Below are 24,345 nucleotides of genomic sequence, written 5' to 3' on the forward strand. Positions count from 1 at the left end.
AGCAACTGACTGCATGTGAGGACAAACTAGCAGCTGTCACTGTCACTCACAATGCTAACACACATTGAGTGAGATGGTCCGTGTTCAGTAAGCATGGTTGTCTGACTACTACAGTACACACTGAAGAAACTAAAAGGTATCATATGGGAATATAATAACATAACAGGCTTTAGGATATAAGAAACTGGGAACAGGTGGCTCAATTCTGAGCCAGGATGAAGAACATTGGACTCAACTCAGTCTTGAAGATCTTCTCTATTCTAGTTGTGGTTCGTTTGAGTAATGGCATACAGAGAGGTAAGTGGAGCCATGTTGAATGTTTTGTGACTTTTCAAGTAAATGTAATTATCGGTTAACATAAAGCTATTACATTTCGTGCATTTGTATGTAAAATGTAGAAATGAACAGAAATATCATGACATGTACCCTGTTCTCTTGCTATGTTTGCTATGTAAAGGCTTCAAATGCGCGTACACTGCAGCATGTCACCCTGAGATCACCTGCTGATCACCACATCCTGCAAGGGCAAGGGTGAAGGGTGTTTATTAACCAACATATTGTACTGCAAATACATCTAAATGTAATCTAATTTTCACGGTGAAGTATATTAACTCATTCACTCCCGCCCATTTTCACTGAAGCAACCCCTTTACTGGATTTTGAATGCTTTTTCAAGGAGTTTTGTGTTCTATTGCTATAAAACATAGAATATACCAAAAGAAAAATTTGCATCTCTTCTTTCATCAGGGAAAAAAAACAGAATATTTCTATCTGTTTCCGTTTTCCAGCAATTGGCATTAGAATATAGCTAAGTGTCATCACAAATCTGTTTAAAACAGTGGGGAAAAGTGTTTTTTGCAACATGGCTCTGTTTGAGCTCTTATACTCTGCTGCCAACTGCTGGCTGTTTTTGTAATAACTACCATTGCTTCAAGCGTTTTCTTCAGTTCAGAGGCTGCATCAAAGCCTTCTGTCTGCTCTAGCATAAAAAACATTAAAAAAATAAAAATAAAAAAACGTATAAATACGTCTTTGGGAGCAAATGAGTTAACTGAGTGGAAATGTTGACTCGGTTATTGATATTGTCTGAGGTACATTAAAGCGAGTGTGCAGGGTTATGAGGTTGGTCAGACATGCTGCAGTTAGGAGGTGGTTCACACTGAAAATAAGTAACAGGTAAAACTGAATGTGTTGAAGTCGGATGTATCTACTTAATGTTTTCGCTAAATTACAGATAATGGATGGATTGACCTACATAGAAATTGCAATTGTCTTCATTTCTAACAGATATTGCAAGCTATCCAAACATCCCGATACGATATTATCACGATATGAAGGTCACAATCCGATAATTATCACGATATTGTGGGGGCGTTGGTGATATTTAAAAAAAGATCACAATATTGTAAAAAAAAGAGAGCTCATACTAACAAAAAAGCACAATATTGTGCTTTTGTGCATAACCACAATGCATATAAACCACCTAAATCTCTAATAATAATATCGAGGCACTTACTTGGTAATGCAAGCACACATTGATCGTTTCACAAGCAAATTAGGTTCCCCTTCATCTGACAATTAGCATAGATTTTAAACATAGAAGGCCAAAACATCCTTAATGAAAATTAAATTGCACAAATAAACTAGCCACTAGAGGGTGTTAGAACTGCACAAATGGAAATCGAACTGACTTTTTTTAACAGATGTGTGCCTTTTAAATATTGTGAACATGACGACGATAATATTGTGGCAGTTTTCATATCACGACCTCACAATATTGCCCTTATCGTGACATCCCTATTGCAAGCATAAAAAAAAAAAAATCACCAAAGCATTAATTGAACAATAATTGTATGCTTAAATATTTGCTTGCCATATTTTTTACTGACTTTGAATTTCAAATGTATTTTTGTTAACAATAGTTACGTACAAATAGGGTAGTTGTGTATGACATGACATATTTTGTATGGTTTTCACGGTCATAACAGCCCTCTGAGGGAATCCATAACTATGATGTGGCCGGTGACAAAAATAGCACGATAACGATGCTCACTGAGCTGCATTTTACAAGATTTTCTGAGATCTCCAAAAATATGTACAAAATTTAAACTATGAATTTTTTTGTGTGTGTCTGTAGCGGCATTTTCAAAAAATGTGGCCAAAGGTGCTAGTATGATTTTAAGGTTTACTTGCATATACAGCATAAATCAATCAATAAATAAATAAATATACAAGATAGAACTATTAAGCAAAACAAGAGACTGCTGAACACGTGCGCACGTTCACAGTGACGCATCAACGTGAAACATTGACAGGGCCAGAAGCCGCTCATGTGTCTGATACTTTAATCAGGCATACCTGAAAACCAAATGCAACTTCCAACAGAATATAAAGCGTCCAACCCTCCATCTCCATCCAACCCCCATCTCTCAAATTCTGACTGAACAAATGCCATGAATAAAAACAATGTCGACCGTTCCCAATGCAGACTCAAGCCAGATGGAAGTGGGTTGTCATCATTTTTATTCCCATCATATGCACTGTTTGCCCATGAAAACTTTTCTTTGTATTCACAATAATCACCAAATATGTAAAATCATAATTTATCTTAATCTTATCATCATCTACAACTACATTGAATTACGCGTTGGAAAGTTCTGTAAAAGTCAAAAAGATATATTATGCTTGTTTGTAAGATGCTTATGATTTTAAAAGCTCATTTTTCAGTGTTTGGTTAGAAAACAAGTAGCGTGTTTTCTTGAACTTTGTTGGCTCTTTTTACCACCAATAATTCAAAAATTGTGCGTAAAGGTTCTTGTTACTTTGAATGTGCTTCCTGACTCAATTATGTTTTTTTTTTCCCATGATTGTTAGAACTCAACAAGCAGTTACTCATTAGCTAGCATCTGATTCCTTGCCACGAAAACAAATCCACTGTGTATTGCGCAACCCCTTCAAAGGCAAATACAACTGATAATGTGACATGAAGACTGGAAAAAAATCCTGGGGGATTTATTGTAAATGACCACAACGACCAAAGGAAACAGAAGTTCGAGGCTATTAATGTGCTCTATAAACAAACACCAGTGTTCTTTCCACCAATATTTGGTGACTTTTTAGATGCGCTCCATCTGGTGCGTTTTTTTTTTCTTTTCTTTTTTTCTAATCCGTCAGGATAGTATTGGCCACTATTAGCAAAACGAGACTCACCAATGTGAAAATGCAACATTAAGTTGTACATTGCACTATGGCAGCTAAAAGCAACATGTAAACACTAGCCCGCTTGGTTTATTATCATTGTTATTATTTTTATTACAAACTATAGCAGTAAACTATGTTTACCTTGAGTTTTATTTTAATTTGCTTTTTTCTTTCAGCAGCAATGACCTACAGTTTATCCCAAACTAAATAAATCATCCTTTCCTATTCATTCCTTGTCTTTTACATTTTTTATTTTTTTTTGGTTTTCATTAATTCTGTCTTCTTCTTTTTATATTGTCGTCTACTGATAAGTTCGAACAAAGTTTAATGCAAACCTGATGTCTCCGATCAGATAGACGTGGATGTGATTTCATCCCTCTGTTTGCGAGCACTCTCCATGTTTGTCTTGGTGTCCTTTGCAACATATTCCACAGACAAGAAAATAAATATCTGACTACTGATACTCTTACTTTCTCTATAAATATTGTCTGATAAGTCATTCTCGCTTCCGATTATAAATGAAGTGTTTTGAAATGTGTCATTTATGACTGAAAACTAAGCAAAATAATGACCCTTATTATTGCAACAAAAAAAATTGTTTCTTATGCTCAAAAACAAAAAACTGTCAAATTGAATGTGAACTTGCTTATAGTTACTCCATTTGATTACTCTCTTTCTAGCACCTCGTATTGTGACATTATTGGAGACAGTGGATGTACTACTGGACCACAATGCAACCTTCATCTGTGAGGTCGAATCCCAACCTTCAGCAGACATCACATGGACCAAGAATAACCAACCAATAATGTAAGTTCACTTTTAAATCATCTTCCGCTACATTAATCCATCACTTGCTTTGCAGTTTTATCACAAAACTGTGACGTTTATTCATTGTCCCTGTTTGTCCTACTAGGTACTATGACTCCAGGTACCTTACTCGAGAACACGGTCAAATGCTTCTTATCCCTCACGTACGAGAGAATGACAACGGAGAGTACTGCTGCCTTGCCAGTAACGGGATTGGAGAGCCAGCCAAGAGCTGTGGAGCGCTCCAGTTAAAAATGAGTACGTCTGCTTCAAGTTGAAGCCATCAATCAACAATGGTTCAAGAACCGTGAATGTCTTAAACGCTTGTCCCTTTCTGAACCAGAGCCCCAAATCAAGCGCCATCCAACAAATGTGACCCTTTTGGTCGAGTCCAAAGCAGTATTACCATGCGTTACTCTTGGGAACCCAAAACCAGACATCACCTGGCTTAAAGATGATGAACTTATCAAGGTAGAGTTGAGCGTTTGCTACTTTTGTCTTTGGGATGTTATCATTCTGAGAAATTGCAAACTTCTCACAGGTCAGCGACCGTGTCAATATTCTTGACTATGGCGCACTGAAGATCAACTATATTCAGAAGGAAGATGCTGGGCAGTATCGATGTGTGGCCAGGAATAGCTTTGGTTTGGCGTTTTCCAAGCCTGTCACCATTGAAGTGCAAGGTCAGTATTAATATTCGTTTGTGGTGCGCTCAGTAGTCAACTTGTTACTGTTGTGATGGTACACCGTGTAATTTATTTTCATTTTAATCCCTTCATACTATGTCAAGAAAAAAAGAATTGGGCAGACAAATATGTGCTATATGAATTCACATGTATAACAAAATGTATGGTATTCCACAGGGTTCAATTCTGGTGCATCTGCTGTTTTCATTGTCTCTGCTGGCACTGGGTTCCTTCTTTAAAAAAAAAAAAAAAAAAAAAAGCCGGGTTTATTTATTTTTATTTTTTTATTAAGTGCTGTATAAATATTGATTTGAGTTGAGTGAAGGATGTCAGCATCCTAACTGCATGAATGAATGAATGAATGAATGAATATGAGTTATGAAGCAAAATCCAGCCATTTTTATCAATTTCAATTTTTCCATTTTGTTACTTGTTGTCAAGTGAAAATGACATCACAGTTGCATAGGTCTCAACTAACAACAACCAATCCCAGCTCAGTTCAGAAAACAGGTGAGCTGTGATTGGTCGTTGCCTGAACCCTGAGCAACTGTGATGTCATCTTCAGTCGACAGCAAGTGTCAAAATGGCGGTGGATAAAAACAGCTGGGTTTTGCTTTATAACTCATATTCAATAATTGTAATATTAATCAGAATGTCATGTTTAAACTAGTGAGGTCTCATATAATATATTATTGTCAAGAAATGTTTAAGGTTGACCTCCCATTTAAGGTATGGAGATAAGGAATACAAGAACACAACATTTTCTGAATTCAAGGTGGAAGAAAGCCAGATTTGATGAAAAGGCTACTCTCCCTGATTGTTTTGTTCACCAGTAAACCCTATAACTGAATATTTGAAAAAAATAAAATAAATAAAAATTCAATAAAGAAGGGTTTGGTGAATGTGCATAGGAAACCAGCGAGGTTCAGTACTTCCAAACAAGGTTAAGAGCCACTGCTACAGATGAACCCTCCAAAGTTGAATACCTTCATATTTGTTGCAAATGTTAAGGCTGGACAACTTGCAATTATGCCATTGACAAATTTGTTTGTCAATCTGATGTAAATTTCATCCTAGCTCCAGCCTGAGCAAAGCTTTAAAAAACAGGAAAAAAACAGATGACACATGGCACAATAAAAGAGAAGATGATTCTTTTACTGTTGTAGCCAAGTTTTCAACATGCCAAAAATGAGGCAGTCGAGCAAGCGTCTCTTAACTGTTTCCATATACCGAAAAAAAATAACTGTGAACAATTTTTTTTTTTTTTTTTTTTTTTTTTTGTATGTGTGTGGTCTGTCTGTGACATGTGCAGCTCCAGCGCGAATCCTGAGAGTTCCCAAGGAGAAGAGAGTGGCGTACGGCAGCCAAATATCTCTGGAGTGTAACGCCACTGGAAATCCAATCCCCACCATCACTTGGTTAGAAAATGGGAATACAGTGAGTGTACAGCATGGGGCTCCACACTAATGCGATAAACTGCCTGCTGCTTTGAGCAGATTTCCAATTTTTTTTTTTACTATTTTAACACACTGGCACATGTGGTCACATTTTTTATTTTTTTTTTAATAATGGAACCTCAATTTTATGATATTGAACTTTGAACCCGTTAATGACCATTTTATTGTCGTAACTATTGGAAAGTAGTTCACAAAGTCTGTGCATGCAATTTTAAAAGGAATGATCCCAAATATGTACTAGCAGGATTGCATAAGCTTGTCATGGAAAAATTCTGATGAAATACAAATGTAGAAGAGCATTCCTGACCAAAACAATGATGGATCCCGATTTTGTGGTTGCAAACTCAAGTTTTTATTGTACTGAGATCAAAGATTCTGCAAGGCTGTTTTTGTTTGGAGATTGGACAACTTCTATGAGACTTTTTTTTTTTTCACTATGAATCACCAAATGATGAAAAAAGTAAAATGTGTTGAGTTAATGTGTCAGTACATCTGCATATACTCCTAATGGGATACACACATACATATAACAGACCACATCAGTAAGTACAGTACAGGTTAAAAAAAAAAAAAAAAAAAAAAGGTCATTTTGTATAAAACAACTCCTAAAAATTGGGTAAAATTGACCCATAAAGTGGATTGGTCCAATTTTGATCCATAATTGGGTTACTTTTGACCCAACTGTTTTTAGAGTGTACACACAAAACTGAAAATGACTTAATCTTATTTAATGACACAGTGAGCTGGAAGTCTAATTGCAGTATGATTATATTCTAATAGCAGTGGGATTTTTTTATTGTATTTTATTTTTTTACGATCATCACCAACACGTGCAGCATTGAGACATCCAGACAAATCAGTTTTCATGAATCACACCAATAACAATCTTTCTGTTGTTAAAGTCCAAGTTTGTATTTGTGAACGTGCCCAACCAAAAAGTACTTCAGTAAGTTTTAATTAATATGTAAATGAATACTAAATACTTTTAACTGCTATTGTTTTGATTTTTGTGGCAGTTATGGGGTTGTAGTTTTCCCCAAGTTTTTAAATGACTTTGTACTGAATGCTTTGATAGTAAGTATGCAATTAAATGAAATGATTTATTGTTCACTGGCAATTGTAATGTAACTTGAGCATAGTTTAGGTTGACGATGCAACTAAAAATCATGTTGCCAGCAATCCAAGAGACATTAAATGTGGTATTGTGGGGCAGACAGACATTATAATCTTTTGGCAGGCTTAGGTGCTTGTTAAAAAAAATGATTACTTGCCAGTAATGCTTGTAAATATGGCGTGTGTGTGTGCGTGTGCTTGCGTGTAAAAATGTTTCCTGGCAGTTAATTTAATTCATTGCAGTAAAGTATGCTCAAGCTAAACTGGAGGTTTGTATTGCTACGAACATCCATCCATCCATCCATTTTCTTGACCGCTTATTCCTCACAAGGGTCGCGGGGGCTGCTGGCGCCTATCTCAGCTGGCTCTGGGCAGTAGGCGGGGGACACCCTGGACTGGTTGCCAACCAATCGCAGGGCACACAGACACGAACAACCATCCACACTCACACGCACACCTAGGGACAATTCGGAGCGCCCAATTAACCTGCCATGCATGTCTTTGGAATGTGGGAGGAGACCGGAGTACCCGGAGAAGACCCACGCGGGCACGGGGAGAACATGCAAACTCCACCCAGGAAGGTCCGAGCCTGGACTCGAACCGGAGACCTCAGAACTGGGAAGCGGACGTGCTAACCACTAGACTACCGTGCCGCCTGCTACGAACATGTGGCATGAAAAAAAAATAAAAATACCGATGTACATGTTATTTAATATTGCACAATGGTCGTGTTTGCCAATTAGGGATGTAACGATATCCAAACGTCACAATGCAATATTATCACGATATGAAGCTCACAATACAATAATTCTCACGATATTGTGGGGAGGTTGGCGATATTTAAGAAAAGGTCACAATATTGTAAAAAAAAACGAGCTCATCCTTAAAATAAAAAGAACAATATTGTGCTTTTGTAAATAACAGGAAGGTCATTATTATTATTATTATTATTATGTTGTTAATGCACGCACAAATTGAGTTCCTCCACATATTGACTCACTTCACAGGCATATTGCCTTCCCTTCATCTGACCATTAGAGTGGATTTTAAACATAGAAGGGCCAAAATATGCCGTGTGAAAATTAAATTGCACTAAAAAAAAAAAAAAATAGCCACCCGAGGGTGCTAGAACTGCACAAATGGAACTGAATCAGGATTTTTTGAACAGATGTGTTGCATTTTAATATCATGACCATGACGACGACGATATTGTGGCAGTTTTAATATGACAATATCACGATATTGCACTTATCATTACATCCCTATTGCCAATGCACATTTTATCAATGTACTGCCTCGTTCATTAAAGATAGAAATAATTATTTGCTCCCTTTAACCCCAATTTAAATGAGACAACATCCCATTACTACATCTGAGTGGAGGTCGAGGAGATTGGTTAAACATGAACTTGTATCACATAAACACAATATAATGTATTTTTGATATGTATTTTTGAAAATGATATACTCTGTTTCCACCTCCTTTCAAGATCTCCGGTGCAACAGTTGATGAAACCTTGGTGGGAGAAGTGGTTTTGTCGATTCTCAGGGTGACGGTGAATAAACCAGCTCTTTACACGTGCTTGGCCTCAAACAGACACAGTGCGGGGGCCAACACCGTCAAAGCAACCGCGAGAGTGACTGTCGCAGGCGAGTATTTCATTCTACACTTCTTTGAATAAATTGTTGGCTTTTCAGAGGCGCATCAGCTGCTTGTCTCTGAATCTTATGTTATGTTAGCTGCCAGCTCGTCTGATGTGGTTTCAGCTGTTTTTTTTTCCTGGCCTATTTGTTTTTTCTTCGACTTCACCCCACCCCACACCTTAGCTCAAAGAAAACATGTTGACCACACACATTGGCCAATCACCTTCTGGTTAAGTGCCTCCACAGACCTATGCTCAACCTATGACATGGATAGATGTGGATCATGTTTGAATTTCTCTTCCAAGCAAGACTAAACGCTATGCCTCTTCTGCCTTCTTTCTTCCCACTTCTTTTCATGATGGTTCTCCTTCAACCAACATCTTGTGGATATTGCAATTTCCCTATAGAATGGAGGTAAGTCACTGGAATGTACACTTACTGCAATTTACGAAAGGGGTTGAATAGAATCCTCAAGGGTTTTTGTTTTCTGATATTCGTCCACTTCTTTTTAGGTCACTGAATACATTTGTTTTGTATAATTAAGCCAGTGTAGGCTATGGACTTTTTAAAACCCTTTTCCTCCTTTGTATATCTAATAATTATACTTAAATGACCTTAGAATGTTAATCTCCTTATGTGAGCCTATTATGTAGTAGAAGCAAACAACTATTACATTCACACCATCGCTGATTGGAAACTGAACCCGTGTGCACCAAAGTCAGGGGACTGTCCCGCCACATCATCGCTGACCCGCACAGAACCATCTGGCTTTACTCAGTGTAAATATGTTGAGTTGAGAATTTGATTCCATTACGCTTTTGTGTCTATCACTAATATTGACAGACTGACAGGGAGCCTCTCCTGATGTCAGCATATGGTGCGAGTTGAACGTGAACGTTGCTAAACCTCAACATGACCACAATTACCAAATGTGAACAGTCAATCTGCAGACACGATGAGGGAAATGAGGAAAAATAATTAGTGACTGCAGCCACATTTTTTTCTTCGGACTACAATAGTCACACACATTTTTACAGCATGTGTTTAGGCAACTGGATTTCATGCAGCTGCCTGCTAAGATTCTGAACTAGAAACAAAGGAAAAAGTGGTTCATCATCAGGGCTTGAAGAATAAGAGACCAGGTTTGAAAGTCTGCTAAGTATTACCACATCTGGACACTGAATGCCGACAGTCATGAGAAAGGTTTGAAGGGTCATGGTGGGATTTGTTAGATTTACGTGTTAGTTTTATGTTGATGGTTTGATTTAATAACTAACCAGTGCTTCAGCCTCCCCAGGAGGCAGCATCTGGATTTTGTAAGAGTCACTGCAGATGCAAGTTGAGAGGAATCAAAGTGAACAATGCTGGAAAGGCCGTTCAGAACGACATCGTATGTGAAACAAATGCAGATTGGAACTATTCTCCTTCAGAATTACCAACATTTTGGATCAGTGTTTATTCTGTTAATGCTCAAACGTTATCCATCCATTCATCCATCCATCTATTAGCCATCTATCTATCTATCTATCTATTAACCATCCATCCATCCATCTATTAACCATCCATCCATCCATCCATCCATCCAACCATCCATCTATTAACCATCCATTCATCCATCCATCCATCCATCCATCCATCTATTAACCATCCATTCATCCATCCATCCATCCATCTATTAACCATCCATTCATCCATTCATCCATCCATCTATTAACCATCCATTCATCCATCCATCCATCTATTAACCATCCATTCATCCATCCATCTATTAACCATCCATTCATCCATCCATTCATCCATCTATTAACCATCCATTCATCCATCCATCCATCCATCCATCTATTAACCATCCATTCATCCATCCATCCATCCATCTATTAACCATCCATTCATCCATCCATCCATCCATCCATCTATTAACCATCCATTCATCCATCTATTCATCCATCCATCTATTAACCATCCATTCATCCATCCATCCATCCATCCATCCATCTATTAACCATCCATTCATCCATCCATCCATCCATCCATCCATTAACCATCCATTCATCCATCCATCCATCCATCTATTAACCATCCATTCATCCATCCATCTATTAACCATCCATTCATCCATCCATCTATTAACCATCCATTCATCCATCCATCCATCTATTAACCATCCATCCATCCATCCATCCATCCATCCATCCATTCATCCATCCATTCATCCATCCATCCATCCATTAACCATCCATTCATCCATCCATCCATCCATCTATTAACCATCCATTCATCCATCCATCCATCCATCCATCCATCTATTAACCATCCATCCATCTATTAACCATCCATTCATCCATCCATCCATCCATCCATCTATTAACCATCCATTCATCCATCCATCCATCCATCTATTAACCATCCATTCATCCATCCATCTATTAACCATCCATCCATCTATTAACCATCCATCCATCCATCCATCTATTAACCATCCATCCATCCATCCATCCATTATCCATCTATCTATCTATCCATCCATCCATCCATCCATCCATCCGAAATCCTCATGGAAACATTTAGAGTGAATGCATGTCTCCCTCACATTTCTTGACAGACTCTACAAGGGCGTGGCAGGCTTCTGCAGCGCATATCGCGGCGATGTGTGCCGCGCAATTTTACGGGAAGATTCACTTGTCTTCTTCAATACCTCCATCTCTGACCCCGAGGACATGCAGGAGTACTTGATTCAGAGCTGGTGGACGGAGTTAGAAGGACTCGGTAAACTATGTGGCCCGGCAGTGCGTTCACTTCTTTGCCATACTTCCTTCCCTGACTGTAATCCGTCAGGGTTGGGACCCGCACCCAAACCGGTCTGCAGGTGAGTTTTTCACAACATGCCTTTGTTTAGGGAATATATTCACAAATATTAATAAATTAATATTGCTGTCAAAGTTAAAGCATTAACTAATTAATTAATCACAAAAAAATATCACGTTAATCAATGTATTACCACAGATTAATCACACGATTAATTTTGACCGCAGATGATCCTTTATAGCCGACAGCGGATGGTTACATTAAAGGTAGCTGTTGGAGCTTGAGCAATAAACATAACGACATGCATTAAAGTAAAGCATTTAATAAATGTTTACATATGCCATAAGTCATTTTTTCCCATTTTAAATTATGCAAATAATTAATTGATTAGAAAAAGCAGGATGAGCGTGTGCAGTGGATATACATTTTTGAAGATGTCGTCATAACATTAAATGTCAGAAAAAATTAACACATAACAGGTGCGCTTCAAATTTAGCGGGCAAAATATGTTGGGGGGAAAAAAAAGCCTTTTTAAGTCGGTGATTAATCATGATTAATCAAAATTCTAAGATGTTATTAATCTGATTAAAAAATTTAATCATTTAACAGCTCTCTAAATTAATCAATCTAGCTAAAAAAGATTTGATTCTCCTTAGTCCCTTTGCATGAAGCAAGCTCATAAATATATCATTAGCCGAAAGGTTTTCAATAATTTTTTTTCCCAGGAGAAAGAAAATATTTTGCACTCCCCCAATTCTCCACCACGATTATCAAATGTATCATTTGCCAATAAAATTACTGTAAATATGCCTTTACAGAGGAGCTAATACTGTACTCCGTGCACACTCTTTGTCCCACTGAGCGCACCACTGCCACCTGCTGTGGTGGATGTGCAATTACACTTTATTCTGGTACGGCAAAACAAAACATGTTCTGCTTGAACAACATTTTTACATTAAGCAAATTTTTCTTAAATTTTTGTCTTCCACACTCCAAAATCACTAAGTGGATCTCCCCTGCCCTCCAGTTTAGTTCACAGGAGGTGTAACAGTTAATATTTTTGCTCATATTATCGAAAACAAAATGGTAACAGTACATGATAAACTTCGTTGGCCTTTTACTACAGGGAGCATTGCCTTGCAGTGAAGGAGCTGTATTGTCATAAGGAATGGTTGATACTAGAAGGCAGCATGTCGGTCCAGCCTGGACTCTTGGGTTCTGCCACAGACTCCCGCACACCCCGTTTGTTGTTGCCCAAATGTCAAACGTTACCCAGTCTCCATTTAGACGTCGATGCTTGTACTCGTGTTCCTTTTGTGGGTAAGTTGTAAGTCACTAAAGCACCTCAGAACAGACCTCCTTTCTTCTTTACAATTTAAGCTATGTTTCAGACATCAAGACAGATCAAATGACAAGTAAGTGTAGTGAGAATTACTCAATCACAAAATGACCGCTGTTCAAAAAAAGTATTAACCTTACAACATGTTTCTTCTCAACAGCAACGTGTTACAGTGACAGAGGGCGTTTTTACCAGGGCAGCATAAATGTGACAAGATCAGGGATACCCTGTCAGCCATGGGATCAACAGGTGCTCATCAACTAAATATTTGAAAAGAGATTTTAAAATTGCATACAGCTGGATGCGTATAATGTGGCATTGCTTTAAACCAAGGGTGTCCAAACTTTTTTATTTGAGGGCCAATCAGAAGGATGCAAGGGCCACATAATGTTATGAGGAGAAATTGCGTTTAGTCCTAAAAATTGTACAAACAATTTATTTGTGCTTTTGCATATTTATAAAAATGCTACAGTATATAAACCAATTTATTTGTAATATGGCAATAGGGTTATTAGTTTTACAATTTTTCATTTTAGTTTTTATTTTGTTTTGAGTTTAGTTTTTTAAAATTTAGTTAGTTTTAATTAGTTTTCACGGTGGTTCTGTTTTTTACTTAGTTTTAGTTCTTTAATAAATGCTTAGTTTTTGCTTAGTTAGTTTCAGTATTAGTTTTATTTGTATTTTATTTTTTTTAATGTGTAGTATTGTGCGCAATATTTAAAAAACACCAAGGGCGCGAGGTCTTTATTCCGGTTTATATCAAAATAAATCTACTAAAAATCACATTTCAAATCATCCCCAAAGGCTCATGCATTAAATTAATTACCAAAGACTAAAACAAAGGACATGTTTGCTATAATTATTGTTTTATTTTAGTTAGTTTTGTAAACATAAAATGTAGTTTCAGTTAGTTTTTTTTTTTTTTTAAAAAAGCATCTTCATTTTTATTTTATTTCGTTAACAAAATTGTTTTTGGAATTTTTGTTTTTTTCGTTAGTTTTATAGTTAACTAAAATAACCTTTAATAGCGCCTGTGTTTTTCGACACCTTCCCTTTTTACTTTGACCATCTCCAAACATTTTTGTCTTTATTTTATTTTATTTTATTTTATTTGAACTGAGTCAAATGCCATTTTTAGCATATGTTGCGGGCCACTAAAATATGGACGGCGGGCCGCAAATGGCCCCCGGGCCATAGTTTGGACACCACTGCTTTAAACATTTATTTGCAACCAACTACAACAAAAATATTTGTAATTTTAGTATCTTACGAGCTGACATTATTTTTGAAAGTAGTTTATAGAAGAAAATGAAGGAGTTGGCCTCACAATTGCAGTATTTTTGGGATGGAGTGTATGTATTTTCATATGGAAATGCTTCTGCCATCCAGTGATGCAAAGTATTACATTTGTGACCAGTGTAAAATCAATTTACTCCACTACGAGCAGTCAGGTTGATTTGTGTGTGTCTGTGTTTTCTATCATACATTTGTGGCTGTTTCTCGGAAAGAAATGACATAAAATGTGTAATCTACAAACACTCCCAAAGGTCTAAAAGCTGCTTTATGTTTTTATGGCTCTGCATGGTAAAAATAGTCTCTTTGGATGAACTCTTGCTTCTCTCCTGTGCAGTTTGTGCATGTGTGAGTGTGTTTGCCAGGTCAGCGGAGAGGGAGGGTTTCGTTGTGTCACATCCTGCTTCTGGAAGCAATTAAGCTTTCACACGCAAATCTTGCAACGACTATCGCTAACACAGACTCACTCATTTACTCATAGACCTGCGTATATTCATGCAAATGAGTGATTACTAGATTTTAAGTTAACGTTTACCTGATAAATCATTTATCGTAAAAAAGCTGTTAAGGTAAAATGCTGTATATGAAACTGTATTGTAATTAATAGGGATGTAACGATATCCAAACATCACGATACGATATTATCACGATATGAAGGTCACGATACGTTAAATATCATGATATTGTGGATACAAAAGAAAATTACAATATTGTAAAAAATGAACTCATACAACAACAAAAAAAAACACAATATTGTGTGTTTGTACATTACAGCAATGAAAAATTTAAAAATATAAATATATAAAAAAATATATAAATAATACTAATACACTAATACAAGCAGTACAATAAATGTATACATTTTTTTATTAATAAAATAAATTAATAATTATTTAAATTAAATAAGAAATTAATAAATACAATAAATTGAGTTCCTCCACATATTGACTGTGTTCATATTGTGTTCCCCTTCATCTGGCCATTATCGTGGATTTTAAACATAGAAGGGCCAAAACATGCCTTGTGAAAATTAAACTGCAGTAAAAAAAAACTAGCCACCAGAGGGTGCTAGAACCGCACAAATGGAAATCAACCTGACTTTTTTTTTTTTTTTTTTTTAACAGATGTGCTGCTTTTAATATCGTGACATGACGACGACGATATATTGTGGCTGTTTTAATATCGCGATATCACAATGTTGCCATTATCGTTACATCCCTAGTAATTAATGCATATTGTTTTGTGTGGTTCCAATATTGATCATGTTCAGCAGTGTAGTGTCTGAGTGCCTTTTAAGTTTCTAAGCAAGCACTGTAGCCAAACTTCCCCTTGATGTATTGAAACTACTGGCAATATTACATTGCATTTCGCAATCATTTATCCCTTGTCACCCCAGTAATGCAGTGACACATTATGAGGTCATGTTTTACATCTGTCTACAATCTTCACATCTTATTAGGATTTGTCGTATTATTTGATGACTATAGCTAGTGGTGATCATACATTCAATGAGAGATCATTGAATGTATGTGATGCTGGTGGAAATAAAGTAAAACACTGTGATGGGGATGTGCCAAATGAGACTGCCATCTCTTTTTAGTATACTGTATGACGTGCAAATGAAATTTACTCATGTTTTTTAAATGTACAATACTTATACATGACATCACCAGGCCAGATCAGCTGTTCAATCAATATTTAAGTTAATTGCCTCTTTCGATTGTAGAAACTTTCTTGGCACTCAAAACAGACTGTGTCCTTAAAAAGTGTTATAAATCCAATTTTTGACCTCTCAAACCACACCTTGCCTCTCACTCCGGTATACATTCTATCAACACAGAACACAAAAACTTTTTTTTTTTTTTTTTTAAATGATGTCATTATTTATTTATTTCTCAACAGATATAAGTTGTTTGATGTGCCGAATAATTATCATCATAAGCCCGTATCCCAATGAGGGGTGAACATTTGCGATGCTAATGAATGTTGAATTCACGTCAGGGTTTGTTCAAGTTTCCTAAACATTCTCAAAACAGTTTTAATGGTTCTTTAAATAGTCTTAATAGTCTTGAGGCGCATTGTAAAGCGCTTTGAGCATCATATGGTTAAGACAAAGCACAGTCCAGTTACCATTTCTTGTCATCAGAAGAGGACAGGAAAGACCATTAAGACTGTTTAGAGAACCCGAAAGAACCATCAAGACTGTTTTGAGAACGAACCTTGCCGTGAAATTAATATTCGCTATAGCGTCGCAAACTTTTATATCTGTGCGATACAGGCTTAAAGGTTATTGAAATACACCTCTATCGCAATATTATGTAACATTCTCTGAAATCATAATTAAAGCAGCATCAATGTATTGGCTAGATATTGGATACAGAGCTCCGTTTTGAAGTAGGTGGGCTTCTTGACTGTGAAATTGTCATTTGCCGCCGGGTGTTATTAAAACGACATAGTCATAGTCTGTACACTCTACATTTTGTCTTATAGATTCCTCACCAGCACCGCTTGTCTGTGGATGCCATTCCAGAGTTAAAAAATTCGGATAACAACTGTAGAAACCCAGGAGGAATCAACGACAAGCCGTGGTGCTACACCTCAAATCCCAACATACGATGGGAGTATTGTGCTGTACCACAATGTGGGGAAGCAGCCACAGGATCAGGTAAGTATTATTCTCTTCTTTCTCAAGAATAATATTTGATTAAAAATTGCCAAAGCAGAACTGTCAATTAGAATGTTGTAAACTATTGTCACCAATCTTATTCATCATTTTATAATAATATTCAGATTTTCATTTTTTGGTATTTGGATTTTAATTATCTTCAGGTTATGTATCAGTGGTCAAGCAAGAGCCGACAGGCCCTCGTCACCTCCCTCCAACGACAGCATCATCCCCGGCATACTCCATGTCTGTCATTGTCATCATTCTGACTGTACTTGCTACCGCCGTCTTCCTCACCATTGTGATTCTCGCATGTCGCCGACGGAGAAAACAATGGCGACAACAGAAGCGGTAAAAGCTAAATGTGATGAGGAGACCGTTACTGCACAATAGGGATGTAACGATATCCAAACATCACAATACGATATTATCACGATATGAAGCTCACGATGCGATGATTATCACGATATTTTGGGGAGGTGGGCGGTATTTAAAAAAGGTCACACTATTGTAAAAAAAAAAAAAAAAAAAAAAAAGAGCTCATCCTAAAAAAAAAGCACAATATTGTGCTTTTGTACATAACAGCAATGTTAATAATAATGTTAATAATAATAATAATAATAATAATAATAATAATAATAATATTATGTTATGTTGTTAATGCACGCACACATCGAGTTCCTCCACTATTGACTTGCTTCACAAGCATATTACGTTCCCCTTCATCTGACAATTAGTGTACATTTTAAACAGAAGGGCCAAAAGATGTCTTATGGAAATTAAACTGCACTAAAAATCTGTCCACCAGAGGGTGCTAAAACTGCACAAATGGAAATCAGCTTGACTTTTTGAACAGATGTTTTGCATTTAAATATTGTGAACATGACGACGACGGAATTGTGGCAGTGTTACTATCACGATATCACCACATTGCTCTTATCGTTACATCCCTACTGCACAACACTAACTCTTTCTATGTGCAGGGCAATGGAGACCCCAACAATGACTGCTCTCCCTTCAGAGCTCCTTCTGGACCGACTGCACCCAAACCCCATGTACCAAAGGGTTCCTTTGCTTCTCAATTCCAAACTGCTGGCCCTTGAGTACCCCAGGAATAACATCCAATATGTTCGAGATATTGGAGAGGGAGCCTTTGGGCGAGTTTTTCAAGCAAGGTAAGATTGGACTATGAACCATGAGGTAAATGGATGACAACTCAGGGCAGGAAAACAGGAAGTATCAAGAGAACTGTTTACCGTATTTTCCGCACTATAAGACGCACCTAAAAGCCTTCAATTTTTTCAAAAGCTGACCATGCGCCTTATAATCCAGTGCGCCTTATATATGGATCAATATTGAGCCCCAACAGGTCTCGCTGTCAAGACGCTATCGGTGACCCTGCACGATCGGTGACACGCATGCGCAGAAGATCCCGCCATCTTGGATCGCTAGCTAATACTAATACTTTACCTCAGAGAAAATAATAAAACAGCTGTTTATTCATTTTGGGAGTGAATGTTGTCAGAAAGCTGGTTTGTTATATATTTATAAAGTTTGACTGACCTATCTGACTGTTTTGTTGACGTTCTTTAGCGCAGCACCATCTAATGGATGCATAACGTAACCCCAGCCTCTACTGTAGTGCCTTATATATGGAAAAAGTTTTAAAATATGTCCGTCATTGAAGGTGCGCCTTATAATGCGGTGCACCTTATAATGCGGAAAATACAGTACTTTTGATTAGTCGCAATCAGCTTAGTTTTAAGCTCTAATTAATATTAAAACAGGAAGAATATCAATAGTAGGTTAAAGATATTAGAGGGCGTGAGAGATCGACATGAAAAAAAAAAAAAAGTACAAATTTGCTCTTGAATATTTGAGTCAACATCTAATTGTTGCAGAGCCCCAGGTTTGCTCCCGATGGAACCTTTCACAATGGTGGCTGTAAAGATGCTCAAGGAAGAAGCCTCAGCAGATATGCAGAATGATTTCCAGAGAGAGGCAGCACTCATGGCTGAATTTGACCATTCCAACATTGTGCGACTTCTAGGTAAGTGTATGCAAGAGGGATGAAACCAAGATTCCTTAAAAAAAAAAAAAAAAAGTCAGCATTTACACCTGGATTTCTCATTGTGTAACAGAACGCCAGCATTTCACTTAAAAGGGGGCAGAGAGTAAACGTAAAAACAGATCTTCGTGCATACTTTTTTCCCCCACTTGTACAAGCCACAGAAGGCCTCCCAATTTGTACTTCAATACTAATGTGTATATCAAGTCAAATGGGTGAATTTAATTGTCTCATTGTCCGTGCGCAAACTAAATCCATCAACGGCAAACAATAACTCCATTAGAAATCAACTTGGGAATGGCTTGTTCAATTATTCAGTAGGCTTTTATTCCAAAAGCAAGAACTCCAGATGACCGCATATTTATTCTATCAACGCTTTAAAATGCACATACTAAAAGTGGAATTGATTTGTTCACTTAAAGTGTTTGTTTTATGACATTAAAGATGTATAAAAGTCTTGTCCGGAGATACACTGCTCACAAATATTTCGCTATATTGCACTGATTTTGGTATTTTGTGAAATCCAAGGATGAAAATACACAAAACCTTAACACGGGATCCTAATTTGTCCTTGTCTAAAATTGTTATTGATACTGTTGTGCACAAATTTTAGAAATACCTCTCGTTGGATGGGGATTCTAGCCTAAATAGCACCTGGTGATCCAAAAAACAATTCGAGCTGCAACCCTGGTTACGTTGTGGTACTGGCACATAGGACAATAACATCTAAAATTTAAAATCTAAATGTTATGCCATGCCTCGTCTGTGTGCAAAGTTTCATCAGTATTAGTTTTTTTTTGTGAACAGTGCGTTGTCATGGCAACAGCGTGTAATGACATAAAAAGCTTCTAATGTTTCATGTTCATCTTAAACATCATGAAACACCAAAAATTTGAAGCTGGTCAGATAAATTCTCTATGAGGAAATTATAAACAAAAATAGGACCTCGAAAGAAGGCCAAAAATGTCAAATTCTAAGGTATAATCAAAATGGCGGATTCCCTGTGGGGTTTACGATATGGATCCAGAAGAGGAGGTTTTGCAGATCTAAGTGAAATGTACAATGAGAATTGTAGGGGGCGCTACTGAGCCATTTATTCAAAATCGCACAAGAAATGTCTTAAATATTTTTTTACCCCTGCCCTGATTTGTATGCAGTTTCATGAGTTATCGCCTCGGTTTAGAACGGATAAATTCTCTAGGAGGAGTTTGTTACAATATGACCTCAATAAATCGTCAAACATGTAAATAAAATTCTCATTGTATTAGATAATTATTTTTCCTCTGAAAGTGGTACTTTTGCACCAAGAGTAGCAGACACATCCAATTTCAGAATTCTTTTAGATGTCTGCATTTCCTGTAAGTAAAGTCAAGCTCAGAAGAACATAAGGATGACTTATAAATTGGCTACAGTTACACTCACCAAGCTATTAATTGAAAACTGTAGATCCTCTATGTGCGGAGTTTATTTGTGAACGTGCACACATCACAGATGGTTTTGTCTGTGTTTGTGTCTACACCGAATGTTTATTTACATTTTCGCTGTGAATGAAACCATTCTATGATATACCGTAGAAGAGAAAACAACTTAAGCCAGTGAGATTAATGACATCACTAATGTGTGTGGGTGGGTCTCCCTGTTTGTTCTTGCAAACCTCTGTGGTGGGAAATCGTTGCTTTCAAAAGCTGACTGAATTGATCAAAAGTGAGCTCCAAAAAAAAAAAAAAAAAGTCTGTATGCTTTCATTCCGCAGGCGTATGTGCAGTGGGCAAACCCATGTGCCTGATGTTCGAGTACATGGCCCACGGTGACCTCAACGAATTCCTGCGTCGTCGTTCTCCGACACGATCCATGCGAACGCTCAGCCGCGCCAGCTTATCCGGCCGCAGTTTTTCATCCGAGACGGACGCGGGACCCCTCGATTGCCCCGAGCAGCTGTCGATGTCGAAACAGGTTGCCGCCGGGATGGCCTACCTGTCGGAACGCAAGTTTGTGCATCGAGACCTCGCGACAAGAAATTGCCTGGTCGGCGAGGAAATGGTGGTGAAAATCGCCGACTTTGGCCTTTCCAGGAACATATACTCAGCCGATTACTACAAAGCCAACGAGAATGACGCCATACCGATTCGCTGGATGCCCCCAGAGTCTATTTTCTATAACCGTTACACCACGGAATCTGACGTTTGGGCCTATGGCGTGGTGTTATGGGAGATCTTCTCGCACGGCATGCAGCCCTACTATGGCATGGGACATGAGGAAGTCATTTACTATGTCAGGGATGGTCATATCCTCTCCTGCCCTGAGAACTGCCCTCTGGAGTTATATAATCTCATGAGGCTTTGTTGGAGCACACACCCATCCGATCGGCCCAGCTTCTGCAGTATACATCGAATTCTGGAGCGGATGCATCAAAACATGCAGAGCACAAATGGTGATACGGAGGCGGACAGTTAATTTATTATTATTTTCTTTTACATCTCCGATGAACCACTAAAATTGAATAAAATCCCACCAAGACATGACATAACTCCTGAGACTGGCATACACAGAATATTCATAATTTGAGGTTGTGTGAGTAATTTACTCAAAAAGAAATGCATATTTTATCACTGTACTGTTAGACAAAATATTTATACTTGGGGTGTCAAAATTAGTATGTTCATTTTGAGTTAATTTCAAGTTCCTTAAATGCCACACATTTTTTTTAATGCACAATTTTTTTAACGCCCCTTAGTTGGAAAGCCTGTACTGGGGGGATTTGAGTCGCAATGCAGCACACACGTTCAGATAAAAATTTAGCAGTAATACATTTAATAATAATGCATATATTTGTGCAGACTCGGGTGAAGTTGTATTTTACATTTTTTTTAAATGTGCAGAATTTCACAAGTTACTTCATGTTAAAGATTAGATAGCTCTTAATATGAAAAGAAAAATGCAATTATGCCATCTAGTGGCAGAAAAATGACCTCAACAAAAATCAATATCACTCTTTTTTTTTTTTGCAGGATAGTACATCTTTTTAATTTCAACTCAATTTTATAAATTATTATGAAATTACTGTATTAATGATTAAAAGAAAAGTATGAAACTTTACATTGTACATTTTATTGTACAGTACATTTAGAACAGATATAACATTTGTAATTAATTGGGAATTAACTATTGAAGTCATGTGATTAATTTCGCTAAAAAAATAAATAAATAAATAAATAATAATCGCTTGACACCCCTAGTATATACACATCAGTAAAAGGAAAATTTGCACAATTATTGTACGACCAAATATATTCAGAAATGACCAGATTGTTCCAAGTTGCCTTTGGCCTCTACAATTACAGGAGCTTCCAGACATTTATGTGTATGGTGAACTATTGCTTGGGTAATATTGGCCAGCGTGTACAATTGGATTGCATATACATTTCCGTGTTCAACATGTAAAGGAAGTTGTTTATTGTAGGAAACTGACTACAGACAAGAAATTGAAAAAAATATTGGTAACTATTGAAAGTGTTCATGCTTTTATATTGATTGCCTTTCCGAAATATCAAACTGAATTTTCTTTTAGAATTATAGTTACTATGTGATAACTGTGTTGTAAATATTTCAAAAATATTATCTTTTCACCCGTATGTGTGGCAATGCATTTGTGTGTGTGTGTTTTTTTTTTAAATAATATATAGCACTAAGCATTAAATATTGGGGATGGGCAAGTATCGATACCAGGTATCGGTATCTTTAGAAATGACAAGAATAAGGAATTACTATTAATTTTATGCAATTTTAAGGAAGAATACTATATTGGGATATATTTGTCATTCTTAAAAATTAGCAATCATTTTTTTTTAATGGGGGTGATTATTTTTTATGTATTAAGTACCAGTGGTATCGGTATTTGGTATCGGTGACTACTCAAGAGATGAGTACTTATATTGGCATCGGTCTAAAAAAAAAAAAAAGTGGTATTGAAAATGCCTTTTAAAAATGACCACCTTTTTATTGTCTTCAAATAAAAAAAAAATACATTTAGTAAGATTATGTGAAATTATTTTCATACAAATTTATGTACATTAAAAACCAGACCAATTTCTGTTATTTGTTCTAGCGCACATGAATGTGTGTAAAACTGAAGGTCAGACCAGCTAATTATATATTTTTCTAATTGTTCTTGTTTACTTGTGACAAAAGTGCCATCTCATGCTTTCATTTCAGCAGCCCTCATATTCTCTGCACCACCTCACAGATAGTCGAGTAAATGGAAAACAGAGTACCCTGACAGTGCTGCTGTGTCTGCTGTGGCTTTTGTGGTAAGTGTGTGGCAAAACAGAAAAGAAAAAAAAAAAAGACTGAATCCACAGACATGGCCACAGCAAATGACACGTGTGCAAATATTGTACTTAAAAGCTAGTTTCAGCATTATTTTGGATTTGAAGCGTGTGCTGAGACAAGCACATAATAGTGTGGTAACGACATGTAGTATGTCTTGATTTTTATAGGGATTAAACTATGATTATTGCCGAAAGTAAATATTGTACAATAGGAAAACTTTGCCTTGTGAATTTTGCAGGATTGCTTTTTCACCACAAGATGGATCAGATGAGTCAAAAGCATACAGCAAGAATGCGGTTATATGTCAAGAATTTTTCAGGGCTTATTAATAACATACTTTTTGTGATATTTCATGGCAAGCATGTGTCCCACTTGGTGATGGTGTGTGTGTTTGAGTGCGGGGGTTGGGAATTAGGATGTTTCAGAGTAAACTGTTTATAGAGTTGGCAGTTTGCAGTTTGGCCTCGTCTCCCTGATCTAAATTGTTGTCCACACTTTTCCCCTCTCCCACTCCCTTCTCTGTCTGCACTCTTACTTCATTCAGTACCACTGAAATGAGCTGGTTAAGCTCACTATCTTTTCAGTATTTTTATTTTACGTCAAACCACTGTAGCTCGATGCCTCTTTTTGAATGTATAATCTTAGTGTGTTCTTCAAGACAAGTTTATATATGTGACATCACACATCAAGAGGGTAAGAGTACCTGTAATGGAGTCTCTGCGGCCATTGTGATCAATGCTGAATTCTGCTTTCGTCCCATCAATGAAAAAATAAGAGCCAATCATGTTTTTCCATATCTCAGATGATGAGGTCACAGACTATTGTCCATCTATGGTTGCCAGGCCATCTGGAAATGCAGAGTCAATAAGAAATCAACCCCCACAAGCCAATGTTATTGTTGTTGTTTTTTTTTTTTTTTTTTTACTAAATGCTACAAAA

The 24,345-nt window shown here is 37.0% G+C and overlaps 2 protein-coding genes across 3 annotated transcripts in view; one reads left to right on the forward strand and one right to left on the reverse strand.

Moving 5' to 3' along the window:
* musk (muscle, skeletal, receptor tyrosine kinase) lies at window positions 1-22,966 on the forward strand. The gene is made up of 17 exons (XM_077497343.1): window positions 1-297; window positions 3,882-4,008; window positions 4,115-4,266; window positions 4,352-4,479; window positions 4,550-4,691; window positions 6,007-6,131; window positions 8,754-8,913; window positions 9,315-9,321; window positions 11,510-11,773; window positions 12,839-13,032; window positions 13,104-13,127; window positions 13,212-13,300; window positions 16,835-17,009; window positions 17,174-17,360; window positions 17,993-18,184; window positions 18,911-19,059; window positions 20,831-22,966. Exons 1-17 carry the CDS (start codon window positions 216-218, stop codon window positions 21,529-21,531), a joined length of 2,898 nt encoding a protein of 965 aa, XP_077353469.1. The 5' UTR covers window positions 1-215; the 3' UTR covers window positions 21,532-22,966.
* rassf6 (Ras association domain family member 6) overlaps window positions 1-24,345 on the reverse strand; it is a 39,568-nt gene that overhangs the window by 8,615 nt on the left and 6,608 nt on the right. For both annotated transcript variants that reach the window (XM_077497142.1, XM_077497143.1), the window contains exon 3: window positions 24,110-24,253. In XM_077497142.1, coding sequence (XP_077353268.1) covers window positions 24,110-24,166 — 57 coding nt within the window. In that variant the 5' untranslated portion in view covers window positions 24,167-24,253. The remainder of the gene's footprint in view (window positions 1-24,109; window positions 24,254-24,345) is intronic.

Source organism: Festucalex cinctus, chromosome 15, assembly GCF_051991245.1.
Source record: "Festucalex cinctus isolate MCC-2025b chromosome 15, RoL_Fcin_1.0, whole genome shotgun sequence".
Lineage (NCBI taxonomy): Eukaryota > Metazoa > Chordata > Actinopteri > Syngnathiformes > Syngnathidae > Festucalex > Festucalex cinctus.